Source organism: Delphinus delphis, chromosome 10 (assembly GCF_949987515.2).
Source record: "Delphinus delphis chromosome 10, mDelDel1.2, whole genome shotgun sequence".
Lineage (NCBI taxonomy): Eukaryota > Metazoa > Chordata > Mammalia > Artiodactyla > Delphinidae > Delphinus > Delphinus delphis.
The window spans coordinates 98,198,406-98,218,040 of record NC_082692.2 but is presented as its reverse complement, the minus strand read 5'-3'; the positions used below and the strand labels follow the sequence as shown (position 1 = coordinate 98,218,040).

The 19,635-nt window shown below is 44.9% G+C and overlaps 1 protein-coding gene across 5 annotated transcripts in view; it reads right to left on the bottom strand.

Annotated features, from left to right (window-relative positions):
- The window catches only part of ATG7 (autophagy related 7), a 243,864-nt gene that overhangs the window by 212,550 nt on the left and 11,679 nt on the right, over positions 1–19,635 (bottom strand). For all 5 annotated transcript variants that reach the window (XM_060023057.1, XM_060023061.1, XM_060023060.1 and 2 more), the window contains exons 2-7: positions 14,654–14,823; positions 14,123–14,177; positions 7,090–7,207; positions 5,167–5,244; positions 1,696–1,812; positions 269–418 (exon numbers count right to left, since the gene is read on the bottom strand). In XM_060023057.1, the coding sequence (XP_059879040.1) occupies positions 269–418; positions 1,696–1,812; positions 5,167–5,244; positions 7,090–7,207; positions 14,123–14,177; positions 14,654–14,813 (678 nt within the window). In that variant the 5' untranslated portion in view covers positions 14,814–14,823. The remainder of the gene's footprint in view (positions 1–268; positions 419–1,695; positions 1,813–5,166; positions 5,245–7,089; positions 7,208–14,122; positions 14,178–14,653; positions 14,824–19,635) is intronic.

Genomic DNA, 19,635 nt, shown 5'->3' with positions numbered 1-19,635 from the left:
CAGGAAGAAAAACAGAAATAACTTTACCACTAAGAGGAAGCGAGGAATCCAAAATTACTCTGAGGTGTCACAGAGCTAAGAAAATCTGGCGGAGGAGCTGATCTGGGAACTGCAGGGGTGGAAGAGGGTAAAGATAAAGAAATGTTCTGAAACGTTCTTTGCAGGGCTTAAGAAACCTAAACGAGTACAAATTTTGCAGTGGTCTATCATAACATGAACATCAGATTTTCTTAATGGATAATAAAATGATACTCAAAGTTTCTCTGACCTTGGTCCTCTGACCTTGGAAGAAATCACTGTAGTGTTTAAGCAAGGAAACCAGCACCATGGTCTCATCATACTTGATTAAGAAGTAAGGCAGTGCTGGGACTCCTTCTGTTTGACAAAGATCATCATATGCTCGTTCAAGGGCTTGAATCTGAAAACAGGAAACACTGGGTTATTCTCTAGAAAATTACACATCTAGTTCTGAGCTAAAAATTAACATAAAATAAAAGGTATTACTTTCAAGCCAGAAGACTGTAAATGACTGATCACACTTTTGCAGCAAACAAACATAAGAGTGCCCCAAATCGTACCACCTCACTTTTATATGATGCTTTCCACGTGCATGGTGAAGTGTCTCAGACAGGGGCACAAAGGGACATTGTATGGGACAGCAGGATGGCTCCCGGTTCCCTAAGTTGTCACCACAAAGGTTTAGAGAGGTAGCCGAATGTTATCTCTCCTGTGACAGCCAAGCATGAATCTACCACAGATGAATTTTTCCTTGACCCTTTCTATAATTTTTAACAGCTTTATTGACACATGCTTACTTCACTTACAATACAACTGACTCATTCACAGTGCACAATTCAATGTTGTTTTTAGCATGTTCACAGGAATTTGCAACCATCACCCCAATAACTTGAGAACATTTTTGTCCCCATTAAAAGAAACCTCAAACCCATCACCAGTCAATCCCTAGGAATACTCTTTTACTCCCACTTACATTTCTCCTTAGAAAATTAATTCCACAAAACCATAACCTTTGACTTGTCTTAGTAACTGAGCTTACTATTATTTTTAATTAATAAGGGCTGCTCCCTGGCTTTGGAATTCAGGGTTTCAGCGAATGTCGCGCTTCATGAATTCAAGTCACCTTGCCACTCAATCTTTGCCTCAACAACAATCAGAATTTGGGGGGTGAGGGTCTGTGTTCTACCAACCTGATTATTTTCATTGCTCTTCTGGAAACCATCTCTAATGACCTTATTATCTTTCTTCAACTGCAAAGACTAGCTCTGCATGTACTGTTCTTAATGTAGAAGCTCTGCAACTTGGCGCAAAGGAAGGAGATCTTCTATTTGGTTTCAAAGACTCTCTCCCCAAAGTATATTGCCTCACGATCCCCACACTGAGAGTGGAGACCACACTTTGGCAAATTCCTGCAGTCTTTCAAAACGTTTCTATAATGCCTCCCTACTGCTTTTAGCATTTCAACCAATGTTGCTGAGAACCTGGAGGAGCGCTGCTCACTCTTCAAAATGCGCTTACAGACACTGTGCAGGTAAGTCTGCTTCCAGTACCAGCTTTGGAGGATTCCACAGGAACCACCTCTTCAGCCAGACGAGTGCCAGCGTGTCTTTAGAATGAGCTAGATAAACTATTCATGCACGTTAAACCCAGTTTTACCCGCATTTTATTTGTTGATACCTGTGCTGGTGAGAACCTTTGATCCAAGCCCACTGGCCCCCGAATGAGGGGTATACTCTCTGGAAGGCAGAGAGCGGGGGAGCAAAACCAATAGTAGAAGTGGTACTTCTTTAGATCCTAGAAGAAGCAATATAATGTATCAGAACAGCGCCAATGGTTAAACTGAAATGCACCTATTAATTTAACTTCCCAGTAGCTACGTAAGACAGAAAAGTTTAACGCACGCAAGATACAACCAGCTTGTCAGAAATTCTCATCTCCAGCAGAACTCATGATAGGATATGGAAACTCTGTGTTCATCCAAAATATTCCCACACACCACACACTAATATATCATGATAGACATAATATATTTTATAGGCCACTTGCTAACAGGAAGTATTCAGTAAGTAATTGACATTGTTGGCATCATTGTTTAATACACAAAATCACCCTGGGAGGTAACCGTTATTGTCCCATTTTATAGACAGGAAACTGAAGCTTACAGAGGGGTGAAAAAGCTTGAACAAAACAAAGATACTAAGTGGCAGAGAGGAGAGCAGAATTCTACTTCCAATACTTAGGCTCCTGTCCACGGTTCCACACATACACCATCTGTGGAGGTACGACCTCCAAACAGTTACCACTCTTTTCACAACTGAATGAACTAAGCATGCTATTAAAGTTATTACAATGTTCTATTCCTAACTATATATGCCTTAGATAATATAATGCCGTTTTCAGAAACGCCATGTTGGTGAAATTCAAGTCAACGACTAAGCACTTGCTGTGTACAAGGCAAAAATGTTAGACACTCTGACAATAAGAAGATGAATAAAACCCAGTCCAGCCCTCGGGCAGCTCAGTCTCTGCAGGGAGCAGAGATAAAGTAAGTACATGATCAGCTGTATGAGTCACAGGAGAGCTTCCACAAGCTAAGGAGCATCGATGATATAAGAGGTCACATCTTCAGGGGTGTATGTGGCTGCCCCCGACCAGGGGAGGTGATGAAGGGGCAGTGACCTGTGAGGCTGTTCTAGATGCCATTCCCACTCAGGTCAAACGCTCTCGCCTCTGAATTCCTACACCAGGTGTGGCCTGAGTCACTCACATGGGAGGACTCCATGGTTATGTGGGTATCTGACAGCTTCCCCGCCAGTCCGTTACCACTGACCACTATGCAGTTTATTTGGCTACTTAATATTTCCTCTCGAATCTTGCTAAGAATAAAGAGGGGATGGCTGGTTGAAGACTTTTCATTGAGATATAATTCACGTACCATGAAAGTCGCCACGTTAAAGCGTACGAGTGGTTTTCTACTACAGTGACAAGGTTGTATCACTATCCCCACCAATTTCAGAACATATTCATCACCCCAAAAAGAAACCCCAACAGCAGAAGCTCCCCATTGGTTTATTAGTTAGAAATACCATTCATAGAAAACTCTTCATTCACCTCACTCTCATCCCCCGGAAACTCCTAGTCTGTTTTCTGTCTCTATGGATTTGCCTGTTCTGGGCTTTTCTAGTAAATGGAGTCATACTAGATGACTTTTTAAATATAAACTTACACATAAACGTGTGTCCAGATGAAAAAGTCTAGTAATTATAGTTTCCACAGTCTTTAATTCTGCCCACTAATTGATCAACTAAAAACAAATTCCCTTTAACAACAGCAAAGCAAACTGAAAAACTGAAATTTTAATAAAGTGTCTGTACCTTTGAGTCCTAAAAAGAGTAGAAAGGAAAGCAGAAAACACCTCCAGAGATTATTCTCTCTTCTTTGTATTTAAATGATTTGTCATAATTGATCTTTAGTAAAAGGTTAAACAATTCAAGATGAAGGACTTCACAGTTTCTAAGAAGCTTCATCAAGTCATCTTCAGAAGTCAAAAGGCTTGAATTTCTTAGAATTATTTGGGGATACAAAGGATCTGGATTACATTAAACATAAAGCCCTTTGTGTCTGATGATTTTTTAAGACAGAGACTTTTAATTTTTTTAAAGTCAGGCTAAGAATGCTCAGTAGAAAGGGCAACAGGGCCAATGCACATAATGACTCTGGGAAATGCCTTAAAACTTTAAGTGGGAGCTAAGACTATTTTCTCAGTTAAATACAAATTGTCAATTAGATTATACTAACTAGAATTCTTGGTACAGAAAATGTATTGATGTTAAAGTAAGAAAACCAAAGTCTTTAATTAGCACTGCTTATATTTATCCTGAGCTTACAAAATTACTCAAATTTACAAATTACTAATGCCAAATTGGGCCTAGTAATCCCCTGAAGAATTTGAACCTTTTTCTATCTCGCCACTATCACACAGAAAGCATTTTAACTTGTTGGAAAATGTGCTCCTTGTAGATGGCCCCCCGGGGTATCGCTTCCAGTGTGGACCCTGTCTCTCTCTCCTTTGCCTTGGGCGGTACATCAGAGAGGCAGCATGAGTTAGAAATGGAGGACTAGTTCGTGGGGGACGAAGAAGGCAAGACCTATAACTGGCAAACGAAAAAAGGAAGAAAAATGTAGGGAAGAGGGTTAATATCCAAAACGGATGAACCTGGGGTGAAACAGCCAACACACTTAATACGTGTCAACATCAGTACGTTTACATGCCCACCCCAAAAAATGTATTATAAAGAAATAAAGAGGAAAAGAAAATCAGCGTGGCCGACGTTGTTCACTGTAACATTTTTTTATAATAGTGAAGACTGACAACAACCTAGACATACCCGAGTCTAAAGAACATACACTTGACAGAATATTATATTGTCAACATAATTATAAAGGATAAATTAGTTTTATATGTAGATATATGGATACACACATGTATGCATATATATGTATATACACACACACACGTGTGCATGTGTGCATGTAGCTGGTACTTCTACAATCGGCCCTTACCTTCCTCCCACCTTCCCCATCACCACGACCAGATCCTTTCCCTGCTTCCCTAGGCAGCAGATATTACCCGAATGTGATTTTTTTCTCCTCTTCAAGGCTACCCTTAAGGTTCACTTTAATTAGGTTTCACTTGCAAAACATATTTTTCTTTCTTAAAAAGACACAGTTGTGTGGACAAGCTATGTAGGGTGATCCCCTCTCATCTAGAAGCCACCTGGGGATGGCTAAGATCCCTGAGTCGTTACCTGTTCCTCGAGTCGATGGACCCAGCAGCTGAGCTCTGCAGCACTGAACTTAACAAAGACATTAGCAATGATGAACTGTGGTCTGGAACCCGACTCTGTCACATCCTAAATGATGAGAGTCAGGCAACAACCACCAGTACAATCAGTAAGAATGAATTAATTTTGCATCAGTGGTAAGGGCCAGCACCATCTGGCCACTAACAGAGCATTTCTTTAACAGCCATGACTTGACTAACACAAGGGAAAAGCTTCAGGGAGAAGAGAGCAGACTGACCCACTGGCGCACTGGGCTTGGCCAGGGCAGTCTGCAGTCTAGATGCAGCCGAGTCCGTGGACTTACCGCAAATGTCAAGAGGAGGAACTTGTTGAGGAGGACAGGGTTGTCAAGAGCAGCCCCCGATCTGATGGATTCCCAGATCTGCCAGAAGAAGGAAAAGCATCAAAGCAGGTGCCAGGGCCTCCTCCCTCCCAGACACACGTGGAGCTGCCCAGCAGCAAGCCCTTCCTGCCCGCAGGCCCAGCACCACTCATCATGGGCAGTGATGTGCGTCACCACTCACTCTGCCCCCTTCACACTGCCTCTCCCCCAGCCCCACTCCCTGCAGACTGAGGAAAGTCAGAGAACCCAGAAGCCTCCTCTCAGTGGGGCTCAGCATCAGAGGAGGCAACCAGCCTGTTTACGGCTTCGTTACTTCCTTCAACAAATATTTACTTATTCTCAACTACAGAGCAAGCACATCGGGGCTACAGAAATAGGAGACACAGTCCCAACCCTCAAGAAGCTAACAGGCTGTGAGAGAGCCAGGTGTCAATGTCTGTACACCACTAGGCAGCAGGTGCCCTCACAGGAGGGGGGACAGTTCCTGGGAGGAGCCCTGACCTCAGCTAAGGACACGGGAGGGAAAGGAGCCAGGGAGGTGCTCCGGAGGCAGTGATCTGAACTATGTACAGGGATTTCTTAAAAGTCTTATTTGGGATTATCTTTCCCTGAAGAAGAAAAAAAATCAAGAGTATGGATACTCAGCACGGACTGTGACTGGAAGCAGAAGCTGGTCCTGGTCAGCGGCTGCTGATTGCAAGATGTTTTAGTAGTGAAGACTAGTTGCTAAACTTTGTGTCACTAAGCAAGACAAACAGTTGTGTCAATAAGAGCCATTGCCCACATGTGAGTGGAAGAGGGAAACAAGGAAAGAGAAGTTCCTGCTATTGAAATAATAACCTTGGAGGAGCTGGACCACAGGAGAGGAGGCCCTGCTTCTGAAAAACCAGGGTGGGGCAGGAACTGCTGGGGGTTGCGGGAAGCTGAGCCTCGGATGAGGGATGAGGATAGGATTCCTGTGGGGAGCAACGTGCTTTTTTCGATGATGGCCTAAGACCTGACCCACCTCTTTGGAGTCGGCCTTTGACATGTGCAGCCAAGGCAGGAGCCCAGGAGCAGTCGAGCCGCAGGCCAAGTCAATCAACCATGGTCACCCATCCCAGGGGACGGGAAGGACTCCCTCCTCAGGCCAAAGGCAGGAGACTTCCCTCTCTGACCACGACCCTCACATAAATCAGACTCTTTTCTAAGACTAGTGTGAAGACCATCGACTAAGTGGTGTTAGAGGGGCTGGGATAAACTGCCCCTCATGTATTCCTCACACTAACTCAGACGTGAAGAAGTAAAAGAAAGACATTCCAGGCAGAGAGAACATCATGTCCCAAGGAGAGAGGAGAGAACAAAAAGTGGTGAAGGAAGGAATTCTAAGTGATTTGCTATGACTGGATCAAAGACAGCAAGGGCAAGAGTGACAGGACAGAAAGGCCACAGGGCCACAGAGGCCAGGCCACAGGGAGCCTTTAAATGAGACAGAGCCATGTAGGTTCAGCCCTGAGGACCCTGGAGAGACTGCATGATCAGTTATGACAGCATTGCAGTGCTCAGAACCAGAAAGCCTCTTCAAGGGGCGTGAAGAACAGAGAACCCAAATGCATTCAGACACAGGAACAGAGCTCACAGAGAGAGGTCAAGCTGCTGCAAAATGCTAACTAGAGATCAGCAGCAGAGCCTTCACACCCTGCCCTGCACTGACCTTCCAGCCTATCCCCAGGCGAGAGCCTCGCTGCCTCCCCCCTGACCTTCCCGTCAACGCAGAAGCCCAGTTACGCTTGAACACTGGCTATATACTAGCTTCTATAACAGACTCATGCACCTCAGGATCAGAGGCATCATGCCTGTGGGACCATGGAAAATATGACAGGTACCTTACGTTTCCCAGCTAACCTCGTTTGCTGCTTGTTCCAGAAGTAGCTTCTTATCTGCAGCCTTGAAAGCCTCAAGTGTGTTGGTGTTATACAGCGTTCCAACCGCTGGGCAGCAGTGGGCTGGTGTGGGAGCATTCCTGGATACAGAGAAACATGTTAACAGGCACAGCTGGGACTCAGAGAGCCAGGGACTGACAAACAAACCAGACTACAATGGGAGACAAGGACAGTGCTCTGCAGGGCAAAGAGAAGACTGATTCATATTTCTTTGGAAAAAGATGAATATCGGGCTTCCCTGGTGGCACAGTGGTTGAGAATCCGCCTGCCGATGCAGGGTACACGGGTTCGTGCCCCGGTCCGGGAGGATCCCACATGCAACGGAGCGGCTGGGCCCGTGAGTCATGGCCGCTGAGCCTGCGCGTCCGGAGCCTGTGCTCCACAACGGGAGAGGCCACGACAGTGAGAGGCCCGCGTACCGCAAAAAAGAAAAAGATGAGTATCATTGCTTAAGAGGTAAAAACAGGCACTATACCCCCCCCCAAAGCCTCTATATTTCCCTTCCCCTAATCCCTCGGCATGCTCTTCTTCCACTGCCCCCAAATATAAGCTATTTTCCCATTTAAAAAAATTCTTTCCCATCTCTCACCTGAAAGCGAAACATGATTTATGGAGCTTCCTCTGTGCCAAGAACTATACAAGGTTTCAGTTCTCACAAGAGTTTGTTCTCTGACTTCAGGTTTAAGTAACTTGCTTAAGGTCACATAATAGGCAGAGCTGGGGCCTCAAATCAGAACTGGTTGACTCTAAGGTACTGTGTTGCCCACTCCCCACTCAAGCACTCCCAGGCGTCAACGCCCTGCTGCAAACCCTCCTCTTCCAGGAAGCCATCCATCCTGCCTTTCTCTGGTAATGAGCATAATTTATTTTAGAGTGTTTTCAAGACTAACATTCACACACCCACCCTGAGGACAGTAAGCTCCTTGAGGGCAGGGGCACGCCTCCCTCCTCTGCTTACCCCATGCCCTCTCCCGCCACAAACAGGCTGTGCATGGAGCTGCTACAGGGCATGGCCCCATGCGCATCGGAGCCAAACAATGCGATGAGACACGCTGCACCTGGGCCACCTGTGTGGCCATGTTGTGCCACATGTGTGTCACATTCTGCACTGTCACCGAAGGCTTCAGAGTAATCAAGGTCAGGGGAGGAGAAGGATGAGATGATACTGAACACAAACTCAGATGGGGAAAAAGCTGGTCTCATCTCTAAAATGATTAACTTGTGTTTCAGAGGTTACAGATGCTAAATGAAAACAGTGCTCATTTCATTAGTAGTTGAATACTGTGGTCACAACTACTGCAGAGAGGATGCATTTTTACTGATTACACTGATGGTAGCTGTATGGTTTAAAAGACCCAGCGTTTCTTCCTTTGGAGTCTGAGTAAAATTGGTTTGGGAGGTGGGGAGTGCTGCAAGGAGAGAGCTAAACCTAGAACAGGTGTGGAGGGGTGCAACAGGTGTGGAGTTTCCACCAAATGCTAGGTCCTGGGAGAGAAGTAACTTCCAAAGGCCAGAGCCTTCCTTCGGGAGCTGACGAGTCAGCGGATCACAGGCTGTTTGTCACCACTCTACCCCAATAGAAGAATATTCTTCATCCAGGTGAGATAAGGACATCAAGGATAGTCTTGAGGAGAAAAAGAAATCACAAAGGGACAAGATTAAGCCTAGAGGGAAAAAGAAGGAAGCAGAGCAGGTGGTAAACTAGGCCTTCCACATTCAGACTTGGCTTTATGAAATGACTGCTGAAACAGAGGGAAGGATGCTCTGATTGAATCTGGTTCCCTCCCTCCTAGAGTCCAGATGTCCCGGGTGTGCGAATCCAGGCCAAAGCCTTGCTCTGAGAGCAGAGGAAACTAAAGCACAAGCATGCAAGCAGCTGCCAGGACGGCGACACTCCCAGGACACGAGTCCTCGTGCGAGTTAATTACCGAGGACAAGCTGAGTTTCAAAGGAGAAGCATTTTTCATGACTAAAGTTCCACCAGGGGAGGCGGCCAAGGGAAAGAATTTAAGAAGTGATAATGGAAGGGAAAGCCATTCTAGCAGTTTCTCCAGGTTCAAGTTCCACTCGTTCTACAAAGAGGTGGTTCAGATAAGGACTGGAAAGAGTCCTAGACTTGGAAACTAGAGAATTCAGTCCCAATCCTGATCCTGGATATTTATGAGTTCAGTTTCCTAGGATTCCATTTCTATGGAATATCCAGAGCAGCCAATCCATAAAGCCAGAAAGTAGATTCACGGTTGCCTAGCGCTCAGGAAAGGGAGGAGGGAGGGATGGAGAGCGACTGCTAAGGGGTACAGGGCTCCTCTTTGGGGTGATGAAAATGTTCTGGAATTAGACAGTGGTGGTGGTTGCACAACCTCATGAATATACGAAGAAGTGCCGAATTGTCCATTTTAAAAGGGTTAATTTTATGGTGTGTGAAGTGTATCTCAATAAAGCGATTTTAAAAAACCAGAATTAGAAATCTTCCCCAGCTCTTAAAGCCAACAGTGAACTCTCAAAAATGTACACACTAACTAGGTAAAGAATGGATCCCACAAAGGCCTAAAGCCTGGGCCTGCCTGGGGATGTTCCCTCTGGACATCTGGCCTTCATGTCTCTCAGTCTCACGGTGATAACTCAGGAAAGTACAGTGGCTGTTCTGGAATCTCCTGGACAAAGGCAGGCATGCGGCCAGAGCCTCCAGGACAGACAGGCAGTGGGGGTGGCCGGGATGGAATAGATTCCCCCAAAAGAAGCACAGAGGTCGCTTTTCACACCCGGAGAAAGCTTTGCTACGTGTGTACAGCTTCACATGCCCGTGGGGAGCTTTGGGAACCTAAGTCACACTCGGTCTGGGGGCACGACTGCGTTACTTACTGCTTTCTGTAACAGTGTCTGAGTTTCTGTCCGTCACATCTTGTAACAGAGTCCATTGGTGCCTTTCCACCAACCACACCACATCCCGTTTGGACAGCCAGGGCCTCAGACTGCTTGTGCAACTGACACTAGCAACTACCTGAGCAACCAGTACACGTCAGACCTGAGTTAGGTGCTAGCGAGACAGCGGAGAATAAGGGAGCCTGTGCCCTGCACAGATGATTTCGCATCTGAGTCTTATTTCCTCAGCTACTACTTAAGTTCTTTGAGGGCAGGCGTTATGCCTTCTATTTCTCTTATTAAGTCCAACTTGAGGCTTAGAAAAGAAAAATCTTTCCTATGACTACATAGATAAATGTTCCTCAAAGGAATGGACTTTTTTTTCTTTTTACCAGCTTCAAATTTGTATAGAGATTGTCCACCAAAATCTATTTTCCTTTCCTTCAACAGAAATAATTCTCTGATGCTTGTAGCTCTCAGCACCATGTCTCCCAGTCTTCCCTGCGAGAAAGGTGAGGCCTCGAGCTCTCCCTGATGGAATCTGAGGGGGGTGATGCACAGCCCCACCCAACGAGGGCCTTTAAGAGAGTGGGTGTGTCTCTTCTGATTTTCACTCTGGTTCTCCTCCACCTCTATCTATTGCTACCAGAAGGTGACAATTCAGTTTTCAACAGCACACAAAGGCAAGCCCTCCAGGACGATGGAGCCGTAAGAGGGAAGAAGACTGGATCCCCACCCTGGACTATTAAGGGGGTAAGAAAGAGACTTCCTCTGTGTTTGGGCCATTACGTGTTGGGGTCTAGTTCATCAGTATGCCCTACCCTGAGACAGCACCCTCCAGTGCAAGACGGCTGGTGCCTGATAAAATACTACTTGACTGATAACTCACTTAAAACAATGTAGAGAACGGGATCTTGTGCTGCTAACTACTGGCAGAGATCCATCAGGCTTCCAGGGTCTCAGAGTAAGAGAGATTTATCTGGTCCTGTGCAAAGCTGAGGTACACTTGGTATCTATTAAAGAGTACTAGGACTGTTAGCCCTTCGACTGTATCTTATTCTTCTCTGTATGTCCAGGGCCCATCACAGTCTATTATCAAGACACAGAGGAGGCAATCAATAAGTATTTCTGAAATGACTATTAACTCTCCACGTTTATTCCAGCACTGCATTCACTGTAATGCCCATACCTGTCTTCTACCTCCATCCAGAGCTCCTCTAGAGTTCCCCATTTCTTAAGCCTTTTTATTCCTAACACCTACACATCCTGCATAAAAGGAGCGTTCGGTGTTGGATGAATAAGTTCATAAAGATTTTCCCTACAAACCCATGCAGATGTTCAGCAATAAAAGCAAAGAAAGAACAATAATAATGAAAATAATTTGGATACAAAAACCTCGTTTCTCCTGAGGAGCCCCAAGTGTCTTTATTAAACTTCCTAACTGTCTTGGTCTGCCTGAGAGGCTGTTAACACGACACCACAGACTGGGTGGCTACTAAACATTAGATATTTATCCCTCACAGTTCTGGAAGCTGAAAGTCCAAGATCAAGGGGTCTGCACAGTCAGGTTCTGGTGAAGATCCTCTTCCTGTTGCAGACTGCCTGCTTCCAGTTATGGCCTTGCAGGGTGGAGGGGGAGAGCTAGCTCTCCGGGGCCTCTGTTAGAAAGACACTAATCCCATTCACAAGAGCCCTGCCCTCATGCCCGCACCACCTCCCAAAGCCCCACTTCCTTAGACGATAACCCTGGGCACTGGCTTTCCAACATATGCATTTTTTTTTTTTTTTTTTTTTTTTTTTTTTTTTGCGGTACGCGGGCCTCACTGCTGTGGCCTCTCCCGTTGCGGAGCACAGGCTCCGGACGTGCAGGCTCAGCGGCCATGGCTCACGGGCCCAGCCGCTCCGCGGCACGTGGGATCTTCCCGGACCGGGGCACAAACCCGTGTCCCCTGCATCGGCAGGTGGACTCTCAACCACTGCGCCACCAGGGAAGCCCACCATATGCATTTTTGAAGAACACAAACATTCGAATCACAGCACCAACCATCCTAAGAAAAGGGGACCCAGAAAATCACAAACTTTTAAAACTGGAAGGAATATTAGAAGCTGGGAGCTACAGATGAGGAAACTGAAGCTGAGAAAATGAAAAGGACTTATTCCAGGTAACACAGTTAATCAGCTGCAGATACCAGGCCTTCAAGCTTCCAATCCAGGGCTCCTATGTCTTATTCTTGCTCATCTCCCCCAGTACCTACCACGGAGCCTCACACGAGCATTCAAAAGCCAAATCACAAATTATGACCAGGAAAACAGAGCAATTTGTGTGAAAGCCATAGCTGCAGGGTCACAGATTTTCTTACCTCCTTCAACTAAAATTTCTGGATTGCTAAAGTTTAAGATGCTTCGACTTTGAAACAAGATCAAACCTAACTTCTGTGACCTGCATTTTTCTATAATTAATTGTGCCAAAGAATAAAATTATTGAAACTCAGAAAATAACAACTTTCAGTCTAGTATCAGAATAGACGGGAGCGAGGGTAGCTTGCAATAAACGTTGGACTCTCCAGATTAATGTAGCAGACTACACTACTGCTATTCCCCCTCTACCAGCTCCAGATAATTCAAGGCTGTACAATGAATATATTTTCCTCATTATCTGGTAATTGCTCCAAAAGTCAGTCAGTCTTTCCCAACACAGGAGACAGATAACTAAGATTTAATTTGTTTTCAGAAGCAATCACAAGGATTTTTTATGGAGCAAGAAAGCTCTGAAGGGAACAAGAAACATCAACACATACCTTTTAAAGATATAAAGGCTAACATCATTTTCCATTCATGTTGCACAATTCAATTTCACAATTTGATTGTGATAGAGGAATAAAATGTATTGACTTTTGAAGAGATTTTTATTTTCTAATTCTAGGGAGACTTTATTTGAGATGCCCTAACCTTTGACTACCGCCATGTTCAGGCAGTCCTTAGCAAACACCTCTTCACTTTCCCCAGACTCCCTACCCTGATACAGCTGACACATGCAGGAGCAGGAAAAAGCTGCCCTCCCTCCCTGAAGCCTTTGACCCTTCAACTCTCAGTTATCCTAAAGCCTCTCAGCATGGTTTCTGCTCCACCCTTTTGTGCAGAATTTACTTTCTCAAACAACCCAATCAACAATTCCAGCAACCCTAGCACTGAACTCTGATGCTTCTGCTTCTGATGCTGTTGACCCTCCCTTCCCTTCCTGAAGACACCTTCTCTGGTTCTACTTCTCTGACAAGTCCCATCTCTTTGGTGAGTTCTGTGTCCCCTTGCCCACCCTAATCAGGTCCATTCACTATTCCAGCCCTTCACTCTTCTTACACTATAGTCTCTTCCCCTCTTACAGCCTCAGGACTTCTACGTGGATGACCCTCCCTCCTGGATGCCAGTGCTCCCTGGACATTTCTACTGGACGCTGTCACCTCAAACTCAACATGTTCTAAAACAAACTTACCTCCTGCCCAAACTGTATCTCCCTCCTGGCTTCTCAGTTTCTACAGAAGACAGCAAAATGCCCCCAGCTACTCAGACTGCAACTTCAGAAATACAGTTTATTTCTCTCTTACCCTTGCTTCCTAAATTTAGCCACATGTAACCTTGGGCAAGTCATTTTACCTTTGAACCCATGGTTTCCTCATCTGTAAAAGAGAGAAGAACCACACCTGGCAGGTCTGAAAGGATTATGTATGGAAAATAAGTCAATAATTAAGTCAATAAATGTCTCTCTTCTCTCCAGCAACTCCCCACGGCTCCCAATTAGTCAAAAAAATCTCTTTGAGGGCATATGTCATGTTTCTTTGTATATCCCTACAATGCCTCGCACAGTGACTTGTATACAAAAGTAGCCTAATAAACATTCATTGATGTACCTAATAGGCTGCGATACATAGCTGCTGAAAGAATGAATCAGATAGTCCTAAGCCTCTAGCACTTGTCTCTGTGCCATGGGAGGTACAAGAGAATCATGAGAAGCTGGCCCTGCTCACTGGAAGCTTCTGTAGTACCCCACATGGCCCACCTACGATGAAGGTTAAGAATGCTCATTCCTTGCAAAACACAGTGTTCTTCATTTTATATTTTGAGCAAAAAATACTCACATGTCAAAAGCACTGAACTCCAATGTTAAGCGAGCTGGCAGCCCAGCAGAATCACCTGGACAGAAGCATTATCAAATAGTCAATTACTAGTCATTAATAGTGGCATTTATAACAAAAACGTTTGTGAGTAATTTTGCTCTTTTGGTTGAGCCCAAAGTGCCCCATCCAATACCTGGTCATCCAAACTAAACAGGGACATAGCAGAAGATGACAGATTTCATGAATTCAAAGAATTTGCCAAGAATACAAAACAAGACTCATCGGGAAAAATATTTCCAATCCCATCCCCCAGCAATACTAAGTAATCGGTATTAATTCTTTGGATTAATAAATTAGGTTCTCCCTTTCTTTTCCCCATAGGAGAAAAGGAGTGAAAGTGAACTTGGGTCAAAAGCCAGGAAGTAAAATAGAAACCAGTGAATAGTATTAATTATAAAAGTCAAGGACATCCCTTCCTGAGAGAAAGCTGACCCTATACTGGGCAGAGAAGGTAACAGAAGAGGGCAGAAGATGGAGTTCCCCATCGCCTACCATTGTAGTAATAACCCTTAATGTCCTTGGGAGCTTCATCCAACCGATACTCATTCAGCTTCTTCTGGGTCAACTCATGCCAGAATCCAACATCCAAGGCACTGCTGAAGGGGGCAAACTGCAATTTGGAGAGTCCGGGATCCCCCATAACTGCCGCCATTATTTACTGCCTGCTGAAACCAAAACAGAACACAGCAACAATGCACAAAACATGGTGAGAAACGACATTTGTAATCATGGGCTTAATCAAAACAAACAAACAGAAAGTAACGAGAGGTAGATGGGGTGCCTGAAGACACAACTTTGGAAATCAACCTGAGGAATCTGGCTATGTTGCCAAGTTTAGTCTCCTTACGACACAACTGAACTTCCTGGCCTTCACTTTGGTGCATCTCCCTTTCTCATTAAAGTTGGTCTGACTGATGCACTAGTGTTATTCCTTCTTCGACACGGTCATAGCCTCAAAAGTTTCTGCCAACCCGTGTTGTCCTAGGGAACTTTACAAGCACAAAACCTGAGGTCCAGCCAGGTGGCATCACAGCCCTGCAAACTGTCTGGATTCTGAGTGACGCAGTGCTTGAACACCCCAGCCAAGGAGGATGAAGAAGTTCCCCCACCCTAACCACAGTACCAGAATTTCTTCGAAATCTCATGTTTTGTCTTTCAAACGCAGAAAACTTGCATTTTACTCTACCATATATATTTTAATATTTCATTCTCCCCCTCAAATCATCAAATAAATTTGACTGTCCTGGCAATCAGGCATGTGTACACTGTAACTCCCCACATGGCCTGCACACTCTCAGGGGTACACAGACCCCAGGGGGAGAAGCACAACACTACAGGAGCTTCGCAGTTCCAAAAGCACAAGTTGATGAGGTCACTTTCCATCCTGTCCAGCTGCCGCAAGACAGATGAATATTTCTGCAGTAGAATGTATGAACAGTCAAAACAGACTGATAAATCAAAAAAAAAAAAAATAGACAGTTCACATCTACTCAGAGAGGTTTTGAGTTTTGTGCCAAGGTTATTAAACCCCTTTCAGTTTTCTAAACTTGTTAGATATTGGAATTAGAGACAAGGAGCTTTGGTCCAATGGTGACGACATGGTAAAATGCAAAGTGAGCACTACATAAACACACTAAAAACCAAGAAAGAGGAGCCAAGTGTGGGTCAGAGCAGGGCGAAAGGCTCTGCGAAGCGGCTGGGCACACGGCTGTCCTTAAACCCTCTGCTGCCTCAGTATGGATTTGTGGCATCACGCACCAGACAATGCCCGACTGAGTGTTTTCAAACTCTCACCACCTTGAGGGATTATTAAAAAATGAAGATGCGGGACTTCCCTGGTGGCGCAGTGGTTAAGAATCCGCCTGCCAACACGGGGGATATGGGTTCAAGCCCTGGTCTGGGAAGATCCCACATACCACGGAGCAACTAAGCCCATGTGCCGCAACTACTGAGCCTGCACTCTAGGGCCGCGAGCCACAACTACTGAGCCCGTGAGCCACAACTACTGAGCCCATGAGCCACAACTACTGAAGCCCATGTGCCTAGAACCCGTGTTCCGCAACAAGAGAAGCCACCGCAATGAGAAGGCCATGCACCGCAACGAAGAGTAGCCCCCGCTCGCTGCAACTAGAGAAAGCCCATGTGCAACAATGAAGACCCAACACAGCCAAAAATAAATAAATAAAATAAATTAATTAAAAAAAAAATGATGTCTGGGCTCCACCTCCTGGGGGGCGGGGGAGAAAGGACGGTGAGGGTGGCCGGGACTAGGGCCCCAGGGTGATTCTGATTCGACTTTGACGCTGTCTTCAAGCCTTCAGGCCACTGTCACTCTTACTTTTGGAGTCTCCACCTCTAAATCATTTCAAACATATTTAAATGAACCCTTGTCCCATATGAAATAATTTCTGGCTTTTGTTCGAAAGGATCTTTATAATTTTGCACTCTCAAAATGTTCATCTTTTTGGGTCACTCCTGGGTTCATAGGCCCCAGAAAAGTTTGTGAATCCTACATACTGTGGCTTCAGAGCCCAGTGGAGAAACAGACCCTCATGCAGATGGCCCAGGGCCCACACTTTGAGAAACGCCAGTCTAGAACACCCTAACAACCTCCTGCTTGGTTTAGCGGGCCTCCATTGCTGCTTTCTCCTCTCTTCCTCCACAACACAGCTAGCATTTTCCTTCTACTGTTGGTTTTTGAAAGTTCCCATGCTCAGCCCTCTCCTTAATCTATAAACTTTCCCCAAAGCAAAATTATTCATTTTCCACATCCATTTCCATCTATATGCCAATGAATCTCAGGACTGTATTTCTAGTGCTAACCTCCAACCATATATTTAAGTGTCTTCCAAAGCCAGGATGTGAATTTCTCACAGATATCTCGAGTTTGACAAATCAAAAACTGAACGTACCTTTCACTAAAATTCGGCCCATGTTCCTATATGTCCTAGTTTACTAGATAGTACCACCATACATCCACGAAGAACCCTCAAAGTCATCTTCAATTTTTTTCTCTCTCACATCCAATAAATCACTAAATGCTAGAGGCTCAACTGTAAACAGTCCTCTGGCACTGAGATGAAGGTGGCAGCTATTGAGTATTGGCCAGGAGCAGGCACTGCAGCAGGGGTGTGCGCCTGAATTTTCTCCTCCCCGAAGCCCTAAGAGGAGACAGCTCCAATTTCACAGAAGAAGAAACTGAGGTTCAGAGAGATAAGAATCAACAGAGCAGCAGGCAGTGGTACAAAGGGATCTCATCTGAAATCCTCCGTGGGACGGGTCATCAGGCCCCTACACACTTCAATCATTCACAACTTAGGCTTAAAAGTCAACAGTAACTCATCATCATTTTGATGACCTGCTAAGGTCACCAAGATGGAATTTTACCAGTGCCAGTGACAAAAGAGAAAATTCTATTCCATTTTTCTATTCAGCAGCTAGGAAAAAGTGACTCAGGAGTACCACAGAAAAGAATGGACGGGCATGCCAAGAAAGAAATTTGCATAAGAGGCATATCCTTCACTTTCTGACATGTTTGGTCTTTGAGAAATTCCAAACAGAACCCAAGAGCCTATTTCACAAGAGGATGTGGTTGGTGTCCAGCTGCTAAAGTGTTGTCTGACTGATTAAGGCAACGTAAAGTTCTTAAGCAACAGCAGCAACAAGTGATTAGGAATCTGCTGGAAACATCTAAATAGGATACTCAATATAAAGGTATCACTTAGGAACCTATACATCTATGTCACATTGCCATCTTCCTTAAATTAGAAGGGAAGACTTAAGAAGTAATGATCAGAAAGGAATTCTGGTGGAAGAGGAAGTGAGTCTCAGGTGCAAAGTCATCCATGTGTAACTAACCTAGATCCAAACATTACCTGTGTCCTGAAAAGTAAGGCTTGCACATATAACCCTGAACAGTGCAGATGAAACCTGAGGCCTCTGCTTAGCTTAGAAAACTAAAAGATTATTTCTATCACACTTCAACGTTGCATTCAGGATGTGAAACCCAAGTGTTACACAAGACGGGACTGTGTCACTTCTCATGAAAGAGGAAAGGCTCTGAGGATTTGAAATTGTAATGAACAAGAACCGCAGCAGTCGAAGAAACCCAGCAGTAACCAAAATATCCAGTTAGGATTTAACTGAAATAGTAGGTGGATGAAAGCAATACAAACCTCCTGGGGCTGCGTCTACCACCCAAACTTATAAATTCCAGGCTTTTATGGAAATAAAACTAAGTCACGCTCGGTAACTTAAACAAGCAAGAGCTCAAAAAAAAAAAAAACCCGCCACTGTATGTTACTTATCAGAAGTTCCTGTCGAAATGGACCCAACCCTTGTGTTAGTGCTGTTCTTTACCATCAAATCCCTACAGGAAATGTGTAACAGTGGTTGCCTCCCAGGAAAGAAGCTCTGGGGTCACAGACCGGGGTGTGGAGAGCCTTATTTTCACCGTATAACCCTTTTGCCTTTTGAATTTTATACTGTCGATGTGAAATAATAATACAGAAATAAGTAAAATAATGGGAAAAAAAAGCCCTAACCCAATGGCAAGAAGAGAGGGAATGACAGATGTAAGATGACCAGCTCAAGCACTTTGGTTTCAAGAAATAACACCTGGGAAACCCTGATGCAAGAACCTTGTCTTATTCATCTGTGGTCAGCACTTAGCACAGTGCCTAGAATAGATTAGTTCAGTAAATGTTGACATGAAATAGCTTTCTTCTCCCAAAAAGGGCCAAAGAATGGATGCTACAGTGAGACAAGATTTCAGCAGAGTTTGAAAACTACTAATGGCCTGTCCAAATAGGAAGTAGACTGACCAAAGAGATGATGAATCTTCCATCAGTGGACGTGTTCAAGCACATATTAGGCAATCATTTGCCACGTAACACTGCAGAGAGGATTACGGTATCAGGCAGTCATATGAGAACAGTGGTTGGCAAGCTTTTTCTGAAAAGGGCCAACTAGTAAATATTTTAGGCATTGTAGGCCAAAACAGTTTGTCATATTTTCTTCTTTCTTTCACTCTTAAAAAAAGTAAAAAAGACATTCTTAGCTCATGGACTGCACAAAAAAAGGCCTTGGGCAGGGCCATATTTGCCGACCTTGGACTAGAAGATCTTTGAAGCTGCTGTTTTTTTGATTCTTGGAAGGTGTCAATAATGTATTTTGTTTCTAGGGAGACTGACCTCTTTGGCAGAATCTTTTCAGAGGGCAGTAGAGATCTGCAAGGGCTGCTGAGGGTGAAGCAGATTGTAAGACCAGATTCCGAGGCCACGTCTGCCATCTACGACACAAATCCGTCTTGATGGACCGGCGAATGTGGTCTCCACAGAACTCTCACACAGATGTGAGCATCACTAAGCCAAGACGAAGCTCATTTGGCATTTCCCGAAGCTCATCACGTGCGAAAGCGCGCAGCCGCAGCACTCCACCTCCGAGGCAGGCGCATGACCGCACCCCTGGCGGTT